This window comes from Eschrichtius robustus, chromosome 8, assembly GCF_028021215.1.
Source record: "Eschrichtius robustus isolate mEscRob2 chromosome 8, mEscRob2.pri, whole genome shotgun sequence".
NCBI lineage: Eukaryota > Metazoa > Chordata > Mammalia > Artiodactyla > Eschrichtiidae > Eschrichtius > Eschrichtius robustus.
This window is the reverse complement of record NC_090831.1, coordinates 73,822,567-73,841,978: the sequence shown is the minus strand read 5'-3', so window position 1 is coordinate 73,841,978 and position 19,412 is coordinate 73,822,567. Positions and strand designations below refer to the sequence as shown.

Below are 19,412 nucleotides of genomic sequence, written 5' to 3'. Positions count from 1 at the left end.
CAGGGCTCGAACCCGTGTCCCCTGCATTGGCAGGCAGACTCTCAACCACTGCGCCACCAGGGAAGCCCCGGAAGCCCCTAACATGGTATTCTTTAAGAAGAAAAACAAAGCCAAAGAAAACTCATTATTAGGCATGTTTGCCTTAAAGATGGTAGTGGGTAGAATCTGGAGTTTTAATCTGTTTTTAAAAGCTACATATCTCATATTTGGTGTTGGCCTCTAAGTCTAATTTTCACGTAGAATTCTTGCCATGTTGTTTTATTTGTGTAAGCATTGTGTGCATTTAACTGCCTACCTAGCCTTCTTCATCTGTGATGACCTTCTCGCCACGGGGGTCTTGACAATACAGAGTATGAATGTGCTGTTTACATAGTTTACTTATAGGTAAAGAGCCTGAAATAACCTGTAGTTTTGCATCTAATGCAGACCCCAATTTACTTTGGTTGTTGTCAGGATCAATTATGAAACTGAAGTTTGGTGCCTCCTCTTTATCATGTTTTCCCCCTTGTAGCAGTTGTGTTTAATGTCATTAAAAAGAAATAAAAGTTCTTGTCAGTGAAAAAAAAAATCACGATGAGATACCATGTCATGGGATGTGTATAGTAAAAAACAAAATTTTAATGAAAATAACAAGTATTGGAGAGGATGTGGAGAGATTGAAACCCTCATATATTGCTGATGGGAATAGAAATTGGTTCTGCCACTGTGGAAAACCATTTGATGGTTCCTCAAAAAGTTAAACATAGAGTTATCATATGACCCAGGAATTCCACTTCTAGTTATACACCCAAAATAATTTTTTAAAGATGTTTAAACAAAAACTTGTAAATGAATGTTCATAGCAACTAAAAGGTGGAAACAACCCAAATTTCCATCAACTGATGGATAAACAGAATGGGTATAACTATACAATAGAACATTATTCAGCCATAAAATGGAATAAAATATTGATGCATGCTCCAACAAGAGGTCATATATTATATGATTCCATTTATATGAAACATCTAGAGTAGGCAAATCCGTAGAGACAGAAAGCAGATTATTAGTAGCCAGGGGCCAGGGGGAAGGGAAAATGGAGAGTGACTGTTAATGGGCCTGGGGTTTCTTTCTGAAGTGATGAAAATATTCTGGAATTAGATGGTGGTGAAAGGTGCACAACTCGACTAATTATACACTTTAAAAGGATGACTGTTAAAAATAAAAGATGACTGGTATGGCATGTGAATATATCTTAAAAACCCACCCCAAAATATCAGTAATTAAATGGAAATAGATACTCAAATCAAAAAGCTAAAACTGTCCGACCGATTAAAAAACAAAATGTAACTATACAAGAAATTTTTTATGGGAAATCTTTCAGATCTAGACATCAGTTTCCAAGATATTGATATAATATCAAGTTCATCAAAAATAGGAGAGGAGGAAGTCCAATTGCAAAGTGGCAGATTCTGTCATGTACCAACATGAACACACACTTAACTACAGTATTTAATATGGCTGCTATATTAGAGATTTAAATTTTACCTGTCATAGCTTTAATACATTTGGTCTTTGAGTCATGTTTTGCTCTAGTATATGCTTAATTATTTCAAATTGCTTTTATTCTTTCATTACTAATGTTATGAATATTATTGTATAATATATGTATAGCATGATAATTAAAGAAATAAGTTCTCATAACCATTATTTTCTAGATATTTTTGTTCCAAGATTTGATTCTCAGGGAGAGGGGAGAGGATATGATCTGGGCTAAGTCTTAGGGACGATGCATGGAAATTAGCCAGGAGAGGTAGGTATTCAGAGAAAAGGAGAACATGTTCCATGCAGAAAGAAGAGTAAATGCAAAGGAGAGAGTGAGAGTTCATAGCATATTTTAGGAGTTTCGAAAAGCTTGGCTTGACTGGAGAATAACAGGGAAAGAATGGAGTGATCTAGGCTATAAAAGAAATAATTTTAAATTTTGATTAAGAGGTTGATATGGTTAGATCTGTGTTTTTAAAAGATAAATCTGGCAGCAAAATACAGTATGGTTTGGGTGAGTCTATAGGATAGGACATCTGTTTAAAAGGCTGTTGTAGCAATATGGCAAGAGACGATAAGAACTGGGCACAATGAAAGTGCTTTCATTGTTCTGATGTTATCCAGCTTTCTCTCTCTCCCTCTCTCCCTCTCTCTCTCTCTCTCTCTCTCTCTCTCTCTTTCTCTCTTCAGACCAAAGTTTCCCCTAGAAAATTTTCTGGTCTTTATATCTGTATCTCTGAACGAAGGGTAGAGAACCTGGTTTATATCACTTAGTTATTCTAGGTCTTAATTTTCTTGTTTGTAAAATGATAGTTTCCAAGATCCTTCCCATTTCAATGTTCTATGGAAGTGCCTTGCCACCAGCTGAGAACATTAACCATCACACCAGCCACGTGTGAAACTAATGATACTTCTGGATTCTTCACTTTCCACTCACTTAAACTAGTATATTGGGTTTCCAAGTGATTTAAGAATATTCTAGACATAGTGCAGTTTTTGTTAACTTTATAAGATAACTTTCTACTTAAAAGATACAGAAACTTTGTGATGTGAGACCAAATTAAACAAAGGACTTAATCTTGCAGGTTGGATTTAAGCACCATATATTTTATTGTCTTTGTTGTTGTTTTGGAAGTGCAACATGAAATATTGGTTCACAAGTATAATGCCTATGTCTCCAATCCTCTATTTTTAAACTTTTTCTAGTAGGGATAAGAGTGCCTAAGGATTTATATTAGCTTAAGAACAGCTTCTTTATATCTGTATCTCTGAAGGAAGGGTAGAGAGGCAACAGAATAAATACATAAAATGGTGTCTGTAATATTTTATTATGATGACACTAGAGTGGTAGCCATAAATTGTCATCATCTCTTAGGAATACATGAAAAGAAACATGACATGCAATTCTCTTGTATCCAGTTTCAATTATATAAGTGCATCATAAGTTCTCAGTTCTTATTCTGGATACACTGTTCAGAATTTAATTGCACATGTAAAAAGTTTTAAAGCTGTTATTTTGTCCATAATTTCATATGCTCCTATCATAGTTAGTGCCCGAGTTAGTTGGTCTCTTAGAGCAGCAGTGGTTACTGACAAGTTGTTAGTTTCCATTTTCCACTTATCAAGTGTTCGGTGGACTCTCTCACTTAATGAAACAGTGCTGAAAATTTTGAAATAATAATTATTATAGTTATCAATTAAGAACATTGTTTTAAGCTACATCAGTATTATATATCTAGGTTTTCAAGCTAGTTTACCAGAGTGAAGTGAGGATTAAATTAATTGGTGAAGATAGTCTATATAAAAGTTTAGCGCAGAGTTTGGCACATACATAGTAAGTGAATGTTAGTCCCATGCCATCCCTTGTTTCCTTGAAGAAAATCAACAATTCAATTAACATTTGATCCTAAGAGAGATTTACTCAAGACCTCAAAATAATTGTGGACTATTTACTATAAACCAGTACATTACTGCTACAATGCTACATGCTTTATAACTTGATCTCATGACCGCTCTCTTAGATAAGTCTATCCATTTTACCAGTAAAGAAACTGAGGCACAGCTAAGTTAGGGGACTTATCCAGGATCACAAAACTATTTGGGATTTAAAGCCAAGCAGTCTATCCTCAGAGTACTTGCTCTAAAACTACTATACCCATATGGATCTCAAATATATAATAAACTAAAATCAGTCTTTTACAGCAAATTAGAGTTCATGTTAATATGAATGTTTCAAAAGCGTGTAATATCAATATGATATAAATCAGAACATGAGAATAAGCTTATACTACATGTTGTCATTCATACATACCTCATTGTAGACTTATCAGTTTCTGTGATTGCCAGGTTTAGTTTTTGACACAAAAATTGAAAATTTGTTTCAGTAATATTGTTGGCAATTATCTTGAAGATCTTCGCTAAGATTTTCTCTATATTTGAACATAAAAGAAAATTTAGGTCATCTCTTTTGAAAAACATACTCTATTCTGAGTTAATATTATAGCTAGGTTGTTTACTTCTGTGCTGCTATAAGATGTACATATCAAATCAGATTGAAAACTAAAGTGCAGCTCTAACACACAAACTGAAATTTGAACCATTTATTCCATTTCTTCTAAAATCTGAATAACCCTAAACATAAATAATGTAAAATGTCTATTTAACATAAAATGTCTATTAAAAAGGATATTATAAGCAACTTCAAGGTGATCATCAAACCCTTTAATTCTTTCAGGATTTGAAATGAATTTAGCTCCTTCCTTCAATTCTGACTTTTTAATATGCTTCTTTGGGTACCATCCTGAGAAACCAAGTTCAAATCTACTATAAGTATGGTATATATATATGCTTATTTTATATTCACATCACTTATTTAATGAATGTTGGCTTAGATATAAGTAGAGTATTTTTAGTTTATAAAAAAGCTTCTAGGTAATTTGAACTAGATCCATTTTTTTTAGATCCATTTTTTTGTTAACCAAGGTAATTTGAGAATTTTCAAGAACCAGTGATCTGCCGTCCCTCTGTAATCATCTCAAATATGTTCTATGCTTTCTGTTTTTAAATTTTTATCCACACCATTAATCCCTCAGGCTAGATTATATGCTAATGATATAATTGGAAATCCAATCTCCTAAGTGAAATTTTAAGGAAGAGACCCCATGTTCTTTGTTAATTGCAGAATTAACATCTCCTATGATGACTTCCTTTCCAATTTCTCTGGGTGCCAAGCCTGCAGTATGAAGGCCCCGGGGGAATAAAGAAAGGAGATAAATGGCTTGGATTCTCTTGTTTTTGCTGACTTTCATCTGTTGTCATTGCCCGTTGAACTTTCCCCAAAGAGGCTAGAACCACATGAATCTTCCTTCCTCAGGAACTTGAGTAACAGAATTTTAACAAGGAAGTTCAATCATGTAACTTTACAGCCCTTCTCTAAAGTACTGTTACCTAACAGGAATACTTTATAGATCCTTGGAAACCCCTAAAAGCTTTGTTTTATAAAAATAAAGTTACCATTAAATATCCCCTTTTTTATGATAATTAGCAGAACCAACTTGCCTAGCAAGTTAGAGAAAACACCTACAGTGACTTTTTATTGCTTAGGTTCCTTCCATCCGTGAGGCCCACATCTTGCAAAAGCTTCTGAATGGTAGCCATACATATTTTGGCTTACAGAGGACTGTACATTTTTAGTGACCATCTCAACAGATTATAAGATTATGATGATATAAGCCTCCTGATTACATAGACAGGGTCCTGATAGTTGTATATATTCTCTTTCCCCAAACCTGGATCATTGAATTGATTTAATACTTAAATACGGCATTAAATTGGAGGACCAAAATCTGAATCTACTCTGAGGATTGACAATGAGTGGCAAAGTTAGAGTCCCAGAAAAAAGCTTAGTTCTTGGGAACCCAAACCCAGGGAAAGAACTGGATAGTGAAACTTCCATCCCAAAGGCTTGGAGAAACCAGTCTCCGTCTGGTCCGGTGAAAGGACATTTAAAGAAAATGGACCCGCTCTCTGAAGTAATCAGGAACAACCAAAGGAGCTCTTAAGAACAGAAGGAATGAAGAATGCCCAAGGATTACAGACAGGTGATCATAATGAGCCAAGAACTGACTGGCATCAATGTAAAGGATCTATGAACTTCCTTCAAGGCAAAATACAACTTTTAGAACAACTACATATGGTGATGAGAGCTGATGAAAAAATCTGTATGTAGATTCTCTGAGTTTGGCCACAACCATGATGAAAAATCTCTTGAAGTACATTGAGGCCAGTAGGTGGGAAGCAGCTCACCTGTGACTTAAATTTACCTGTTTTCAATGGTTCAAATTGTGTAGACCCAGATTAAATAATCAAAATTACCAAAATAAACTCCTAGCCTTCAGGAAAGGGTAGACAATAAATATTTGAAAGTCTCTGCCAGATTGAAAGCCTCTGATTAAAGCAAACTATTTGTTAATTTATAGATGCCAGAAAATGACTCGTAAGCTAGCCAATCACTCATCACCTACCATCTCTCTCATCTGCCCTCTGTAGATAGCGTGCAATAGTATACAATTGTTTTCCTTTACATATTTCCATTGGAGGTCTCAGCAAAGGGTTATCATCAAAATTTATCTCCTTCAGTGAAAAAAGGTTGTAGATACTACTAGGCAGAGCTGTCAGATTATTTCCTAGTAGAAAAAAATTATAATTGAATTATATCCTTCTGTAAAAGAAAACTATGGAGACAAATAACAACTATGTAAAGGGCATCTACTGTGTCTCACTGACAAAGTATCAGAGGAGCCTCACAATGCTGGCAAAACATAAGTTCTTATGTTGTCCACTTGCTAGGAATGAAAAGGAGAAAGTATAGAAACAGAGCAATGTTTCGTTTTTCTCATAGAGAATGACAAAATGGGAAGGAGGCTTTCCTCTTATAATGCAGGAAAGGACTTTACAGAGTAAGTGAGATGGTAATTTTTAAATAAACTTTGTTTGCAGTAATTTCAGATTTACAGAAAAGTTGCAGAAATTGTATAGAGTTCCTGTATACTCTTCATCTAGTTTTAGTTTTCCCTGATGTTATCATCTCACATTATTGTATTACATTTTTTTTTATTCAGTCATCAATTTTAGACACATCACTGTATACATGTCAGTGCCAATCGCCCAATTCAGCACACCACCATCCCCACCCCACCGCAGTTTCCCCCACTTGGTGTCCATACGTTTGTTCTCTACATCTGTGTCTCAACTTCTGCCCTGAAAACCGGTTCATCTGTACCATTGTATTACATTTTTAAATCGAAGAAACTTTAACATTGGCACATTACTATTAAATAAGCTTTGGACATTTTTGAATTTCATTATATTTTCCATCAATGTCCTTTTTCTGTTCCAGTATCCATTCCAGGATAGCACACTGCATACAGTTATGTCTTCTGGTCTGTGACAGTTCCTCAGCCTGTCCTTGTTTTTCATGATCTTGATGGTTTGGAGTAGTACAAGTTAGGTATTTTGTAGAATATTCCTTAATATGAGTTTATCTGATATATTTTTTCATGAATAGACTGGGGTTATGGGTTTTTGGAAAGAATACCACAGAGATGAAGTGCTCTCATCACACCAGGGATACCTGACATCCACAAGACATCACTAGCATGTTAAACGTTATCCCTTGGCTAAAATAGTGTCTGCCAGGTTTCTCCAATGTGATGTTTTGATTTTCTCCTTTCCATACTCTATTCTTTAGAACTGAGTTACGAAGTCTGGTCCACCCTCAAAGAGTGAAGATTAAGCTCCAACTTCCCTAAACATAATTTTTTCAAAACCACTTTAATCTGTGGGACTTCCCTGGCAGTCCAGTGGTTAAGACTTCACCTTCCAATGCAGGGGGTGCAGGTTTGATCCCTGATCAGGGAGCTAAGATCCCACATGACTCGTGGCCAAAAAACCAAAACATAAAACAGAAACAATATTGTAACAAATTCAATAAAGACTTTTAAAATGGTCCACATAAAAAAAAAAAACTTAAAAAAAATTTTTTTGATCTTTAAAAAAAAAAAAACCCCACCTTAATCTAACATAAACCTGACATAAAAAGTAAAACTGTGATAACTGACAAAGTAAGAATTTGTAATCATTTCAAGAGGAACTGGCCTAAAGTTTGCCTTTGTGTTATTTATATATTTATGGTTATATTATTTTAGCCAAAATTAAAGGAACCTGGTTCCTTTTAGTGAAGAAAGGTATTTAGAAACCAAGATCTGGGTACTAGAGTTGCTCATTGCTTCTTGGAGTGTGTGCTGCTTCTGACTTAAGTATATTCTCTCTCACTCCCTGATATCACTAGCTCTGGGGAAAACCAGTTGCCATGTCATAAAGAGGCTTATATGGAAAGGGACTAAATCCTGCTGCCAGTAGCCACATAAATAAGCTTTGAAGCAAATCCACCAGCCCTAATCAAGCCTGGCTGCAGCACCAGCCAACAAGTTGGCTGCAATCTCATACAAGACTCTGAGATAGAACAAGTCAGCTAAACACCTCCTGGGTTCCTGACCCTCAGAAACTGTGTGAAATAAATATTTTATTAACTTAAGAAGTGAAATTTTGTGGAAACTTGTCACATACCAATAGAAAACTGATATAACAGCTAATGGCTAAAAGTACTGAACTAAGATCTAAGGAGCTGCCATTTGCAGGGAAGGAGTTTGTATTTTTAGTCCAGCAACTTAAATGCCTGATGAAGCAACAATAGCAACAAAAACAAATATCAACATTGGAGAGAAATAGAATTGATTATAGGGTTCAGGATTCAAAACAGAGAAAAAAGAAAATGTGGCTCACTCCCAAGAGAAAAAAACAACTCAATTGCTGTAGTTAACATATAAGAATTTTAAAGCAGCTAATACAATGATGTTCAAGAATGGAAAGAAAGATATTCTTATAATGAATGAAAAAAATAGGAAATCTTGGAGGAGAAATATAAACTATAAAAAAGGAAAAACGGAAATGCTAGAACTGAAAAATTCAGTATCTGAAATTAGAAATTAATTGGAGAGATTTAACAGAATAGAAATGATAGACAAGTCAGTAAACTTGAAGGCAGATCAATATGAGATGCTGAAAGCTCTGTGTACACACACACACACACACACACACACACACACACACACACGGAGAGAGAGAGAGCACTTTAGGGATTTGTAGGACAATATGTAAAGGTAATTGGAGTAGAGAGAGAAAATGAAGCAGAAAAAAATTTTGAAGGAATAACGGTTAAAAAAAGTCCCCCAATGTAGTAAAATACATGAATATACAGACCAGAAACAGCAAAATCCAAGCAGTATAAATAAACATGAAAAACACACCTAGAATGAATGTCACAGAAAATTCAGAGTAGGCCTCTCAAAAAATCAGCCCCTCCACTTGAAGCAATCAAAAGCTGGAAAGGGCTGATAGAATCAGCTTTTTCAGAATTCTGGAATTTAATCCAGAATTTTACAGTTACTAGGATACTGCTCAATGAAGAAAAAGGCAGCAGAATTTTGGTAAAAGAGCACTGTGGCTTTTTCACTCGTCTCCATACCACCCACCATTTCCCAGAATGGCAGCAACAGCCGTGGAGAGGGCAGCCTGCATTCCTGGTGCAGCTTGCTGGTGCCAGAAAGCCAACATGGACCTTGTTCTTTTAATACTGAGGTTTTGCATTTTGACCTGTCTGCTGATTCCCCGAGGGACTGACACAGAGACTGACTTTTGTTTTGCTCCCCCGACTCAGGATGGAGCTGCCTTCCTGAGTGGCAAGTGGTTGTCACATGTAAAGACACACATGTCTGAGCCTACCTGGGGCAAGGAACAGCAGACAGGGAAAGCAGCAAACAGATCCAAAAGCCCAGGAAGGAGGAGGCTGAAGAGGAAGTTTCTTGGGGGAATAAGGGCTCAGAAGGGCCATGGTGTATCCTGGGGAAATGGAGTACAGTAAGCATATCCAGGACTGAACACATGCACAGAAGAGAACTGAGAGAATCCTAGGTTTGCACCTGTGGTGGATTTTTGGGCTTCACACAATCAGGAGAAGAAGGCTAAGGCAGAGTCATAGGTGGCCTGACTTAGCATTGAAGTGCCCCAGCATAGAGCTAAGCTGCAAAGACTGGGAAAGTAGTATTTTCTTTTATGGCTCTAGGTATTGAAGGACAGAAGAAGATATCCATGCAAATACTAACCAAAGAGTTGGGGTGGTTTTACTAATATCAGATAACATAGACTTTAAGTCGAAAGCTGTTATAAAGGACAAAGGACAGTATATATTGTTAAAAGGATCATTACATTAAGAAGATATAACAGTTATAAGTATATACATACCTAACAGCAAAGCCCCAAAACATATTAGACAAATATTGACAGAATTGAAGGGAGCAACAAGTGGTTCTACAATAATAGATGGAGGCTATAATACCTCACTTTCAATAATGGATAGAACATTTAGACAAAAGGTCAGTAAGGAAATAGGAGACTTGAACAACACTATAAAACAACTAAACCTAACAGACATACATAGAAGACGCCAACAGCAGAATACACATTTTTCTCAAGTGCACATAGAACATTCTCCATGATAGACCATATAATAAGCCACAAGACAAGTCTCAATAAATTAAAATTGACTGAAAAAAGTCATACAGTATATCTTCTTTGACCACAATGGAATGAAACTATGAAAAATAATAGAAGGAAAACTGGAAAATTTACAAATTTAAACAGCATACCTTTAAGCAACCAATGTGTCAAAGATGGATTCAAAAAGGAAATTATAAAATACAAAGAGATGAATGAAAATGAAAACACAATAAACAAACATTATGGATGCAACAGAAGCAGTGCTTAGGATGAAATTTATAGCTGAAAAAGAAGAAATATCTCACATTAATAACTTTACACCTAAATGAACTAGAAAAAGATAAGCAAATTAATCCAAAACTATCAGAAGGCGGAAACAATAAAGATTAGAGCAGATATAAATGAAATAGAGAATAGAAAAACAATAGAATCAACAAAACCAAAAGTTGGTTCTTTGAAAAGATCAACAAAATTGACAAACCTTTAGCTCAATGGACTAAGAAAAAAGAAGCAAGACTCAAATTGCTAAAATCAGAAATGAAAATGGGAACATTACTACTGATTCTACAGAAGTAAAAGATTATAGAGTACTGGGAACATTATTATACCAGCAAATTGGATAATCTAGCTGATGTGAATGATGGAGTTAGAATTCTAAATAATCTCCTACTTCAAAGTCTGTGCTTTGAGGAAAGCAAGGAATTAATCTATAAATCCCTTTCACTGGTATAATGTCTCACATTTATCAAAATATTTTCATAAGTTTTATCTTATATTTCCATGATTCTATGAACGAGCAGAAGTTATAGCTTTCCTATCTTGCTGATGGAAAAACTCAGGTTCAAAGTGGTTATCTATCTTTCTAAATCCACTAGCATTAGTGACAGAGGGGACTAATTCTCAAGACTGTATATAAATGTCTTTTGTATGAATAATGAAGATGCCACCAGCTTTCAAAGTCTCATTCAGTCCACAAACCAAATCTATGACGTGGGTATTCCTGTTAGCTTCGTTTCATGAATGGAGGAAACGGATTCTAACTTCAAATCTGGCAAGCAAAGCTGGAGACAATGGGCGTGCCAGTTGTGTAGCGATTATCTCTTAGATCCAAACCCATCTCTGTGGGCTCCTTGATTGTTTTTCCTTGGGTGTCACACCAGCAATACTCTTTTACCCCACCAGCAGCAGTTCCTGCCCATAACAGCTGAATGCAGTTTGCAGTTTTCCCAACACCTGCAGAACTAGCTCCTTTCTCTCTCTCACACACACACTGCCCCCCACACACACAAACACACACTCACCACCCCCAAGCTCAGAGGAACAAGCACCAGGCAAGCAGTACTTCATCCTCAGACTTCCGAGTTTCACCACTGTGTGACCCCTCCTCCAAACTTCTAAGTTTTAGTAATTCCAACTTCTTCACTTTATTCCCTCAGCCATAAGATGGTTATTGCTTCCTGCCATTGCTACTTTTGTGATAACCTTAGGATTCTCTCTTTACCCTTTTAGTTAAACAGTTAATAAGATTTTACTTAGTAATTAACTAAGGTGTGGTTTCTGTCTCCTGACTGGATCCTGACTGATACACTTTTCTAATTCTGATAGGGACTAACAGAGAACTGGCTAAGCTTGCAGAAAAGTCTATGATCTTCCTATTTTGTCTTGATTCTTGTACTAGAGAGCCTCAAGAGAACTATGCTTTCTATTGGTAGTTGTGTTCTCCAGTGGGCCAGAAGACTCTGGTCAGCCTTTGTTTTTTTCATGCACAAATAGTAGCTGAGTGAAGCATGTCCTACACTTGGACAAAATAGATAACCTCCCTAAAAAACAGTGAAACTTTGCCAAAATACAAAAGTGGGACCAAAAACTTAAATTGCAGGGCTGAGTTATTGTAACTTATTGCAAGTTATTGCAAATGGATGTATACCTACATAGCCAGCTTACTAGGAGTTCTGGGGATTCAGGAAACAAATGCCAGTTGCATTATATCTAAGTATTGATACATTTACTGTAGGTTTTACTGTACTACTGGTACTAGTGCACCCAAAAGATGAGTTTGTTTGTAATCTAGAAATCCTCTAAATTTAAGAAGGAGCAGGGCTCTGGTTATAAGTGCTACTTTCAACTGAAAGATATAATTTTAGAAACCCAGCTGTTTATGAGATTAGCTGGTACAACCACTATGGGCATAAATTTCCTCAAATCTGGTAAAGTTGAAGATGTACATAACCTCTGATCCAGTGATTCTACTTATAGCTATATGAACTTCAAAAAACTCAAGCAGATGTATACTAGGAACATGTACAGGGATATTTGTAGTAGCAAACAAATTGGAAACAACCTAATTGTCTATCAACAGGATAATGGATTAATTGTTGTTTAACCATATAATTGAATATTATACATGTTATACATACATTTAAAATGAATGAAATAGGTCTATGTATACATTAACATGGATTAATTTTAGAAATATGACAAATGAAAAAGCAAGTTACAGAATGGTAAATTACATACCATATAGTATGATAAGATATAATAAAATTTAAAACTCAAAATAATGTTACTTTGTTATGGATATATATATGTATAAAAACACGGATAGAAAAAAGATATACATCAACTTCAGTACAGTGGTTACTTCTAGTTTGGGGAGAAGTACAAAAGAAGTTTCAATTCTGTTTTATTTCTTAATCAAAAATATCTCAAGTAAATATCACAAAATGTTAGCATTCCTTATACCTGAGAGTAAGTACATAGGTGTTTATTATTTTTCTGTAAGTTTGAAATATTTCATAATAAAAATTATTAAGAAAAATACTTGTCTAGCTTTGGGAATTCTGATATTTTTAGAGTGAGTGATTTACTTTTTTTGTTGTTGTTATTGAACTGATTTACTTTGTAAAAGAGTGTAAGGTATTAGAGTATTGTAGGGTGTAGGAGTGGGATCGGGGAGCCAGCAGAGAAGGAAAATAGAGACAATGCTGACCTAAGGTTGTGTAGGTAGGTGTGTGAAGAGAGAGAGATGAGGTCAGGTTCACAAAGGGAAGAAATAATGAATGACTGGGTATAGGCAGAGAAGACAGAAAAGAAATGAAAATGTGTGCAGGTTCCCCAGCTGGATTATAACCTCTTTTAGGGAAGGAACTGAACCTTATGCTTTGCTCTCATTTTCTGTACCTGCACTAGCCATTTCCTTCCTATGGGCACTTAATACATGATGTTGACTGTTTGCCATTCTGTCTTGTCAGCAAAATTTGCCCCCTGAAACCAAAACTCAACTTAATTTATTATGCTTATTGGTTATGCTTGACACTCACCACTCAAGTTTAGTTGCTGGAGAGCATTTAAAGATAGAAAAGATGGTGGCAGATATCTTATTTGATTGTTGTATGCATTTAAACTAACCAAACCTCTCAGTTCCCCTATATTTCTTGGCATCTCTCTGATTGCATTATTTGAGATATCAAGTCCTTTAAGTTGAGTCATATTAGACAGCTCTTCCGGAAGTCTTGTTAACTGTAACAAAGATTAAACAATTATATTTTTAATAAATATTTCTATGACTAAAACTTCTTCTAAAATAAAATGGAAGGAGAGTTTTTTGTCCTAAAAAGGATATATTTTCATTATGTCACAAAGTCTTTGTGATTCCCTTCCTTAATAAAACCCACAACAAATTGTGTAGCATGCAGGTATTTCTCCAGTCTGACCGGTGCTACCAATTCAACCCTGTGGCTTGCTAACCACTTTCCTCACTCTCCCAACACTCAGTGTTCGTTGCCACCTTATCCCTTTCTTCCATCCCTAAAGCTTACCCTGCTTTGATTTCTTCTCCGCCCTGAAGTCTTTCTAAACTATTCTCTTCCATATTTGATGTCTTTACTCCTACTCTCATTAACATTACTTTTTATTAGTCCCTTGTGTGTTCTTCTTGGATTTTTAAATGACATGATACCTGTTTTATACTTTTTGTATACATGCTCCCAATCATGATGCATTTTGAGTAAGTGCTCAGTAAATTTCTTTATAATGGACACACACAGTTTGGCAATATAGCCTCAAATGAAAATTCCTAGTACGAAAAGTATTGCAAAGTAACAGGAATTAAGATACTCTGCTAAGACAAAGAAAAAATATGCATCATCAGAAAAACTAAGGCCATCACAAGTGGCTTTTGGAACAAAGGAAGTTCTATGAGTGAACAAAAGAGTTTTGAATATATGGGCCCCTCAGAAATAATCAAACAACAAGGTGAATACTGGATATTGTGCTCAGTGTTCTTCTATATATAAAAGAAGCATAATAGACAATCCCTAACTTCAAGGAGATTAAAATTTAGTTCAAGGAACAAAATACACACATATGAAACAATCAGAAATCAGCATTAATAAGTAATTCAGTGCTAAAATAAAGTTTACAATAATATGTAGAGAGAGAAGTTTAGGGAATGTGTATCAGTACAAATGAGAGAACTAAAAGAAAACTTCATGTAGCAGGTGGGACTCAAACAGCCTTTTAAGAAAGAATAGAATTGTATAGAAGTTACAGGACACTTCAGGCAAGACAAGTATGCATAAAAATGGCCATGAGAAGCTGAGCAGTAAAGAGAGGTGATAGGAAGCAGAGGGAGATATATTTAGAGAGGGAACATGGAACCAGCCTCCGGCAAGGCTTGAAACCCGGGCCTATGGGGTAGGAGTCAGATCAAGACAGATAGCTAGTTCTATAATTTGGCATTCCTTCAAACAAATATTCTTGAATTACTTGCTCAACATTTATTAGAGGAAGTGCCTGAGAACTGTGTGATGATAGAGCTACCATGGAAGGGAGACTCCTCTTGGGCATCCTTCACTCAGCAAAATAAAAGCCCTGTGATTAACCTGACTCATCTTCTTCAGATGACTGTTTAGTGAATATATGCTGTTATATAAATTAATCTTTTGAGCATATTACCTCCACCCCAAGAGGGTTATCAAAGTAATCTTTCCAATGATAGAGAATATTCCTTTTGAAAGGAGTTCTGATAAATCATTTTTCTCATCTGGTGACCTTCAAAATGATGTTTTAATGACATGGAATGGTGTCTTCGGCAACGGCCCACCCATCCAAGGAATCTGGATTCCTTAGAATGGTCCTGTGAAATGAAGTCTGATAGTTTTGACAGGTCCTAAGAAAAGGAAGGAAACTGAATCAAAGAAAACAGCAAGAGGTTCCTGGAGTAGTCTAGGCATGAAGTAAATGATGAGACAATGGAATGATGAGACACTGACATTGGAAAATGAGAGAGATGATCCAAGAGCTTTTTCAGAGGAACAATGAAATCGTTTTGGTGTAAGATTCGGTATAACTGGTGATGGTTCCATGATTTCTAGATTGGCAGGTCTGAAGAAAGTGGCATCACAAACAAAAATAGAGACGTTTTTAAAGGAGTTGCATTAGAAAGAAAGATGAGTTTGATTTTGAAGTTATATTGACTTTGAGACAATAGAAGAATAGAAGAACAGGGAATTTCCAGGGAATCTGTGGGACTACAGCACTGGGAGAGATTAGCTCCAGTTATGTAGATTTGAGAGTCATGTGCATGCCAAAGTCTAGGAAGGAGTTAATAGAAAAGAGAAAATTAAAGACACAACCTTGCAGACTTCCACAGTAAGATACAGGAGGAGAAAGTGAGAGGATTATGAATCAGCCAAGGAATTTGTTGATGATTATAATGCAGAACTAAAACATGTCTTTTAGTACAAGAGCAACGTTTAAAACACAACATGTATCATTATTCATTCCATCTACTTCAGCAAGTATTTTCTGGAGTAGCCTCTCTGGAATATGTATTATATAGCAGGTATTAGGTTTAAAAAGGTCAACTTTTTAACTTTCAACTTTGGGAAATGTGGGTTAAATAGAGACAAAATGGTTTCTTTAGTGCAGGACCCTTCAGAGCTTTTAATATACTGAATCCATTGTGATTCTCTAAGAGAGGAACCCAGTGCCTCTCAAAGCTCATGGGACTAGTGTTTTAGGAACAGACTCTGGGAAATCTTGCTCTACATAATAGTCCAGTCTCTATCAAGGTACTTTAATTTGACTGTGATGGTCAAGTTAAAGATTGCTAGATAATAGCTGTGTCCTTTTCACTCGTTTACTGAGATCTTAATATATAAATCAGTAATGCTTTTTTAAAAAAATATTTCCATAAAATTCAGTCAGCATTGAGTAAAATGAAATGCTGTAAGAACATTTATACCCATTGATCTAGCAATTCTTTAGGGAGAATTCCCTAGGGAAATGGTAAAATATGAAAAATGCTATATTTATGAAGAAATTCATCACAGCATTATTTATGATGATGAACAATTACAGCATCACTAAATGCTTAACAACAGAGGTTTAGTTACATAAATCACGTATTGGTTATAACAATTATTGGGACGATTATGTTATGTCATGGGTAAATTCTTACATGTTAAGTGAAAATAAAAGACTTTAAAACTGAGTGTACAGTATTTTTATAATTGCTTATAAAAATTGCTTATAAAAATCATAATTGCTGATAAAATCATATACATAAGAAAAAGCAAGAGTGAAAGTAAGTTGTATCAACATATGACCAGTAGTTATATTATGATGGTATGCTTGTGGAATTTTTTTACTTCTTTTTCTCAATTTCACAAATTTTCAGTAATGTGTTTATATTACATCCATAACTTTAAAACTCCTTTCACAGTTAAACTGAAATAAAAATAAGTATGTAAAATTGTCAGCTTTAATTACTTGGGATTTCATTTTAATGAAATATTTTCCTATAAAACTCTTGTGTTGAAAAGTTTATTTGTAAGCCGTATTTGAGGTTTTAAAAAAAAACCTATCCTTTACAAAATAAAGTATTCCAGCTAAATTAAACACACACACACACACACACACACACACACACACGGACACTACAGCTTAGATTCTGATCCCTTTCAGTCATGCCTTCCCCCACAAAGTCCTAAATATCCGTCTCTTACCTTTCTCCCATTTATCTGGCTTATATTCAGCTCTTCCAGTGATTGAAGTTGGCAAAGTTCAATAGGAAAATATATAAATTGATTGCTTGAGATGTTTAATTTCTGGATTCCTTTTAAGTTACAGATCTCTGAAGGAATAGTCTGTATTTGGTTTTCTGAAAAATCAAGTACTTGCAAATTTTCTAAAGTACACACTTCTATGGGGAACGTTTCCAACTTATTACAGCATAAAATAAGAACACGGAGCGATACCATATTGGAAATAGATGGTTGAATTTTCCTTATTTTGTTTTTACCAAGATCAAGGTATTCAAGATTAATAAGAGAACATAAGTGCTCAGAAAATATTAGGAGTTTGTTTTCATTCAATTCTAAATGAAGCAGTTGTTTACTGAAAGATATATCTACAGGTATTTCTGAAATATAATTTCCATTAAAACCCAAATAATAAAGAGAATCTAAAGCACACAAACCTAGTGGAAAATACATTATTCTATTATAGCTCAATTCAACTTTAGTTATTTTTCTGCAGTTTTTTATTTCAATAGGAAAGTCTGCGATTAAATTTCCTGAAAATTCGAGGCTGAACATATTATTAAGATGTGAAATATATTCAGGTATTTTCACTATATTATTTCTGTTTATATGGAGTTTTCTTAAATTTTTAAGCTTATGGATGTTCTTAGGAAGTTCTGTTAACTTATTATCACTAAGACTAAGGCATTCCAACATTACGCAGTGGGAAATTTTCTCTGGTATGTCTTTCAATAAATTTTTATCAAGTATTAGAATCCTAAGTTCCCTAAAATTCTCAATTTTGTGTGAAATAACTTCCAATTTATTGTCTGTCAATTGGAGTTCTTTCATTTTGAGCAACTGAAAAATTTCCACGGCCAAAAAGGTAAGTTTATTGTGATCAAGTAAAAGTATTTCTAAATTTTTAAGTTCCTTGATTTCTTTTGGCAAACTGTTTATCAGGTTTCCAGAAAGGTTTAGTAAAATTAACTTTGGAAGGAAGCACAGAGCTTTAGGAAATACTGTTAACTGATTATATTCCAGATTGAGAGCTCTCAAGTTTTTCAAACTAGACAGAGTATCTGGTATATTTCTTAACTTATTTTTAGCCAAATTTAAAATTTCTAAGTTTCCAAGACTTTCCAAGCCAGAAGGAAAATCCTCAATGCAGTTGTTATTTAAAAACAGTTGCCTGATAGTCCCAAGCTGTGATATTTCTTTAGGGATATGTGATATTTGGTTGTGACTGACATTTAATAGCTTTAAATTATGAAGTAACTGAATTTCAGATGGAAGTGATGATAACCCATTTTCTTGCATGGATAGAATTTCAAGTCCTAGCAGATCACTGGAGTCTGCCCCTTTAAAACTTTTGATTTCATTCTCATCTAAATAGAGATATTTTACATATTTGATTTTTAAAATGTCCTTAGGGAATTCCTGTAAACCCTTGGCTTTGAGGTTAACTGTAAAGTTATCTGATCCTAAGCCAAGTCCTTTCTGATTTTCTTCAGAGAGTTGTGGACTAATTTTTTCTAATGTTTCATGAGTTAGGGAGTCAACGAAAGCCTGATATTCAGCACTCATCATAGTAACTGATAATGATGAACTTTGTGAAATTTCACTTTTTGACTGCAAGCTGTCATATGCAGCGATTGTTTCAGAAAATTGAAGAGTTTTCCTTTGTTCTTCATTTCTCTTAGATTTACTTCCAGAGGAGGATGTTGATGTATCATCACATATACCTAATGTATTTTTTCTAGGACGCGCTTTACAAATTTGGTTGGAAGTGGTTCCATCAGAAGCTTCCTTTAGAGAGTTTGATGTTTCTTTAATAACTCCAGATTCCTCCACTAACCGTGATCTAGATTCTTTCCTAAATTGACTAGTGAGATCCTCTAGCTCTTCTGAAGTACCCTTCTTTTCAGACATCTTATTTGCTGATATGTTTTATACCAATACAAGATTGCAATTCAATTATAATTTTCATGTTTAATTGTTTCCTTTGAACCTACAAAACAAATGATGTGAAGAGATATAATAAATATGTTAAAATTACAAATGAATTTTAATACAACTTTATTCTATAATAAGTAATTTACTAACTATTAAAATCATGTATAACTAATTAACTTATATATAATTGCCGACTAAAGATAGTTTATTGATTGCATGCATTTATCATGATACTCTTGATACCACATTAAAATTATAGAAAGGAATAAAAAAGATCAAAGAAAATGAGAAAGG

The 19,412-nt window shown here is 34.8% G+C and overlaps 1 protein-coding gene across 1 annotated transcript; it reads right to left on the bottom strand.

Moving 5' to 3' along the window:
- Positions 1 to 2,994: 2,994 nt before the first annotated feature.
- LRRD1 (leucine rich repeats and death domain containing 1) lies at positions 2,995 to 19,094 on the bottom strand. Its single transcript, XM_068550327.1, has 5 exons — positions 17,148 to 19,094; positions 13,458 to 13,656; positions 6,045 to 6,206; positions 3,833 to 3,950; positions 2,995 to 3,181 (listed from the first exon to the last, which is right to left on the bottom strand). The coding sequence occupies exons 1-5, from the start codon at positions 19,092 to 19,094 to the stop codon at positions 2,995 to 2,997; spliced, it is 2,613 nt and encodes an 870-aa protein (XP_068406428.1).
- Between the last annotated feature and the right edge of the window lie 318 nt (positions 19,095 to 19,412).

Coding starts and splice junctions, on each gene's coding strand:
- LRRD1 (XM_068550327.1), bottom strand. CDS start 19,094: ATGTCTGAAAAGAAGGGTACTTCAGAAGAGCTAGAGGATCTCACTAGT. Junction 13,657..17,147: donor GCCAGATAAATGGGAGAAAG/GTAAGAGACGGA, acceptor TCTTTGTTACAG/TTAACAAGACTTCCGGAAGA. Junction 3,951..6,044: donor GAGGGCAGATGAGAGAGATG/GTAGGTGATGAG, acceptor GTTCAAATATAG/AGAAAATCTTAGCGAAGATC.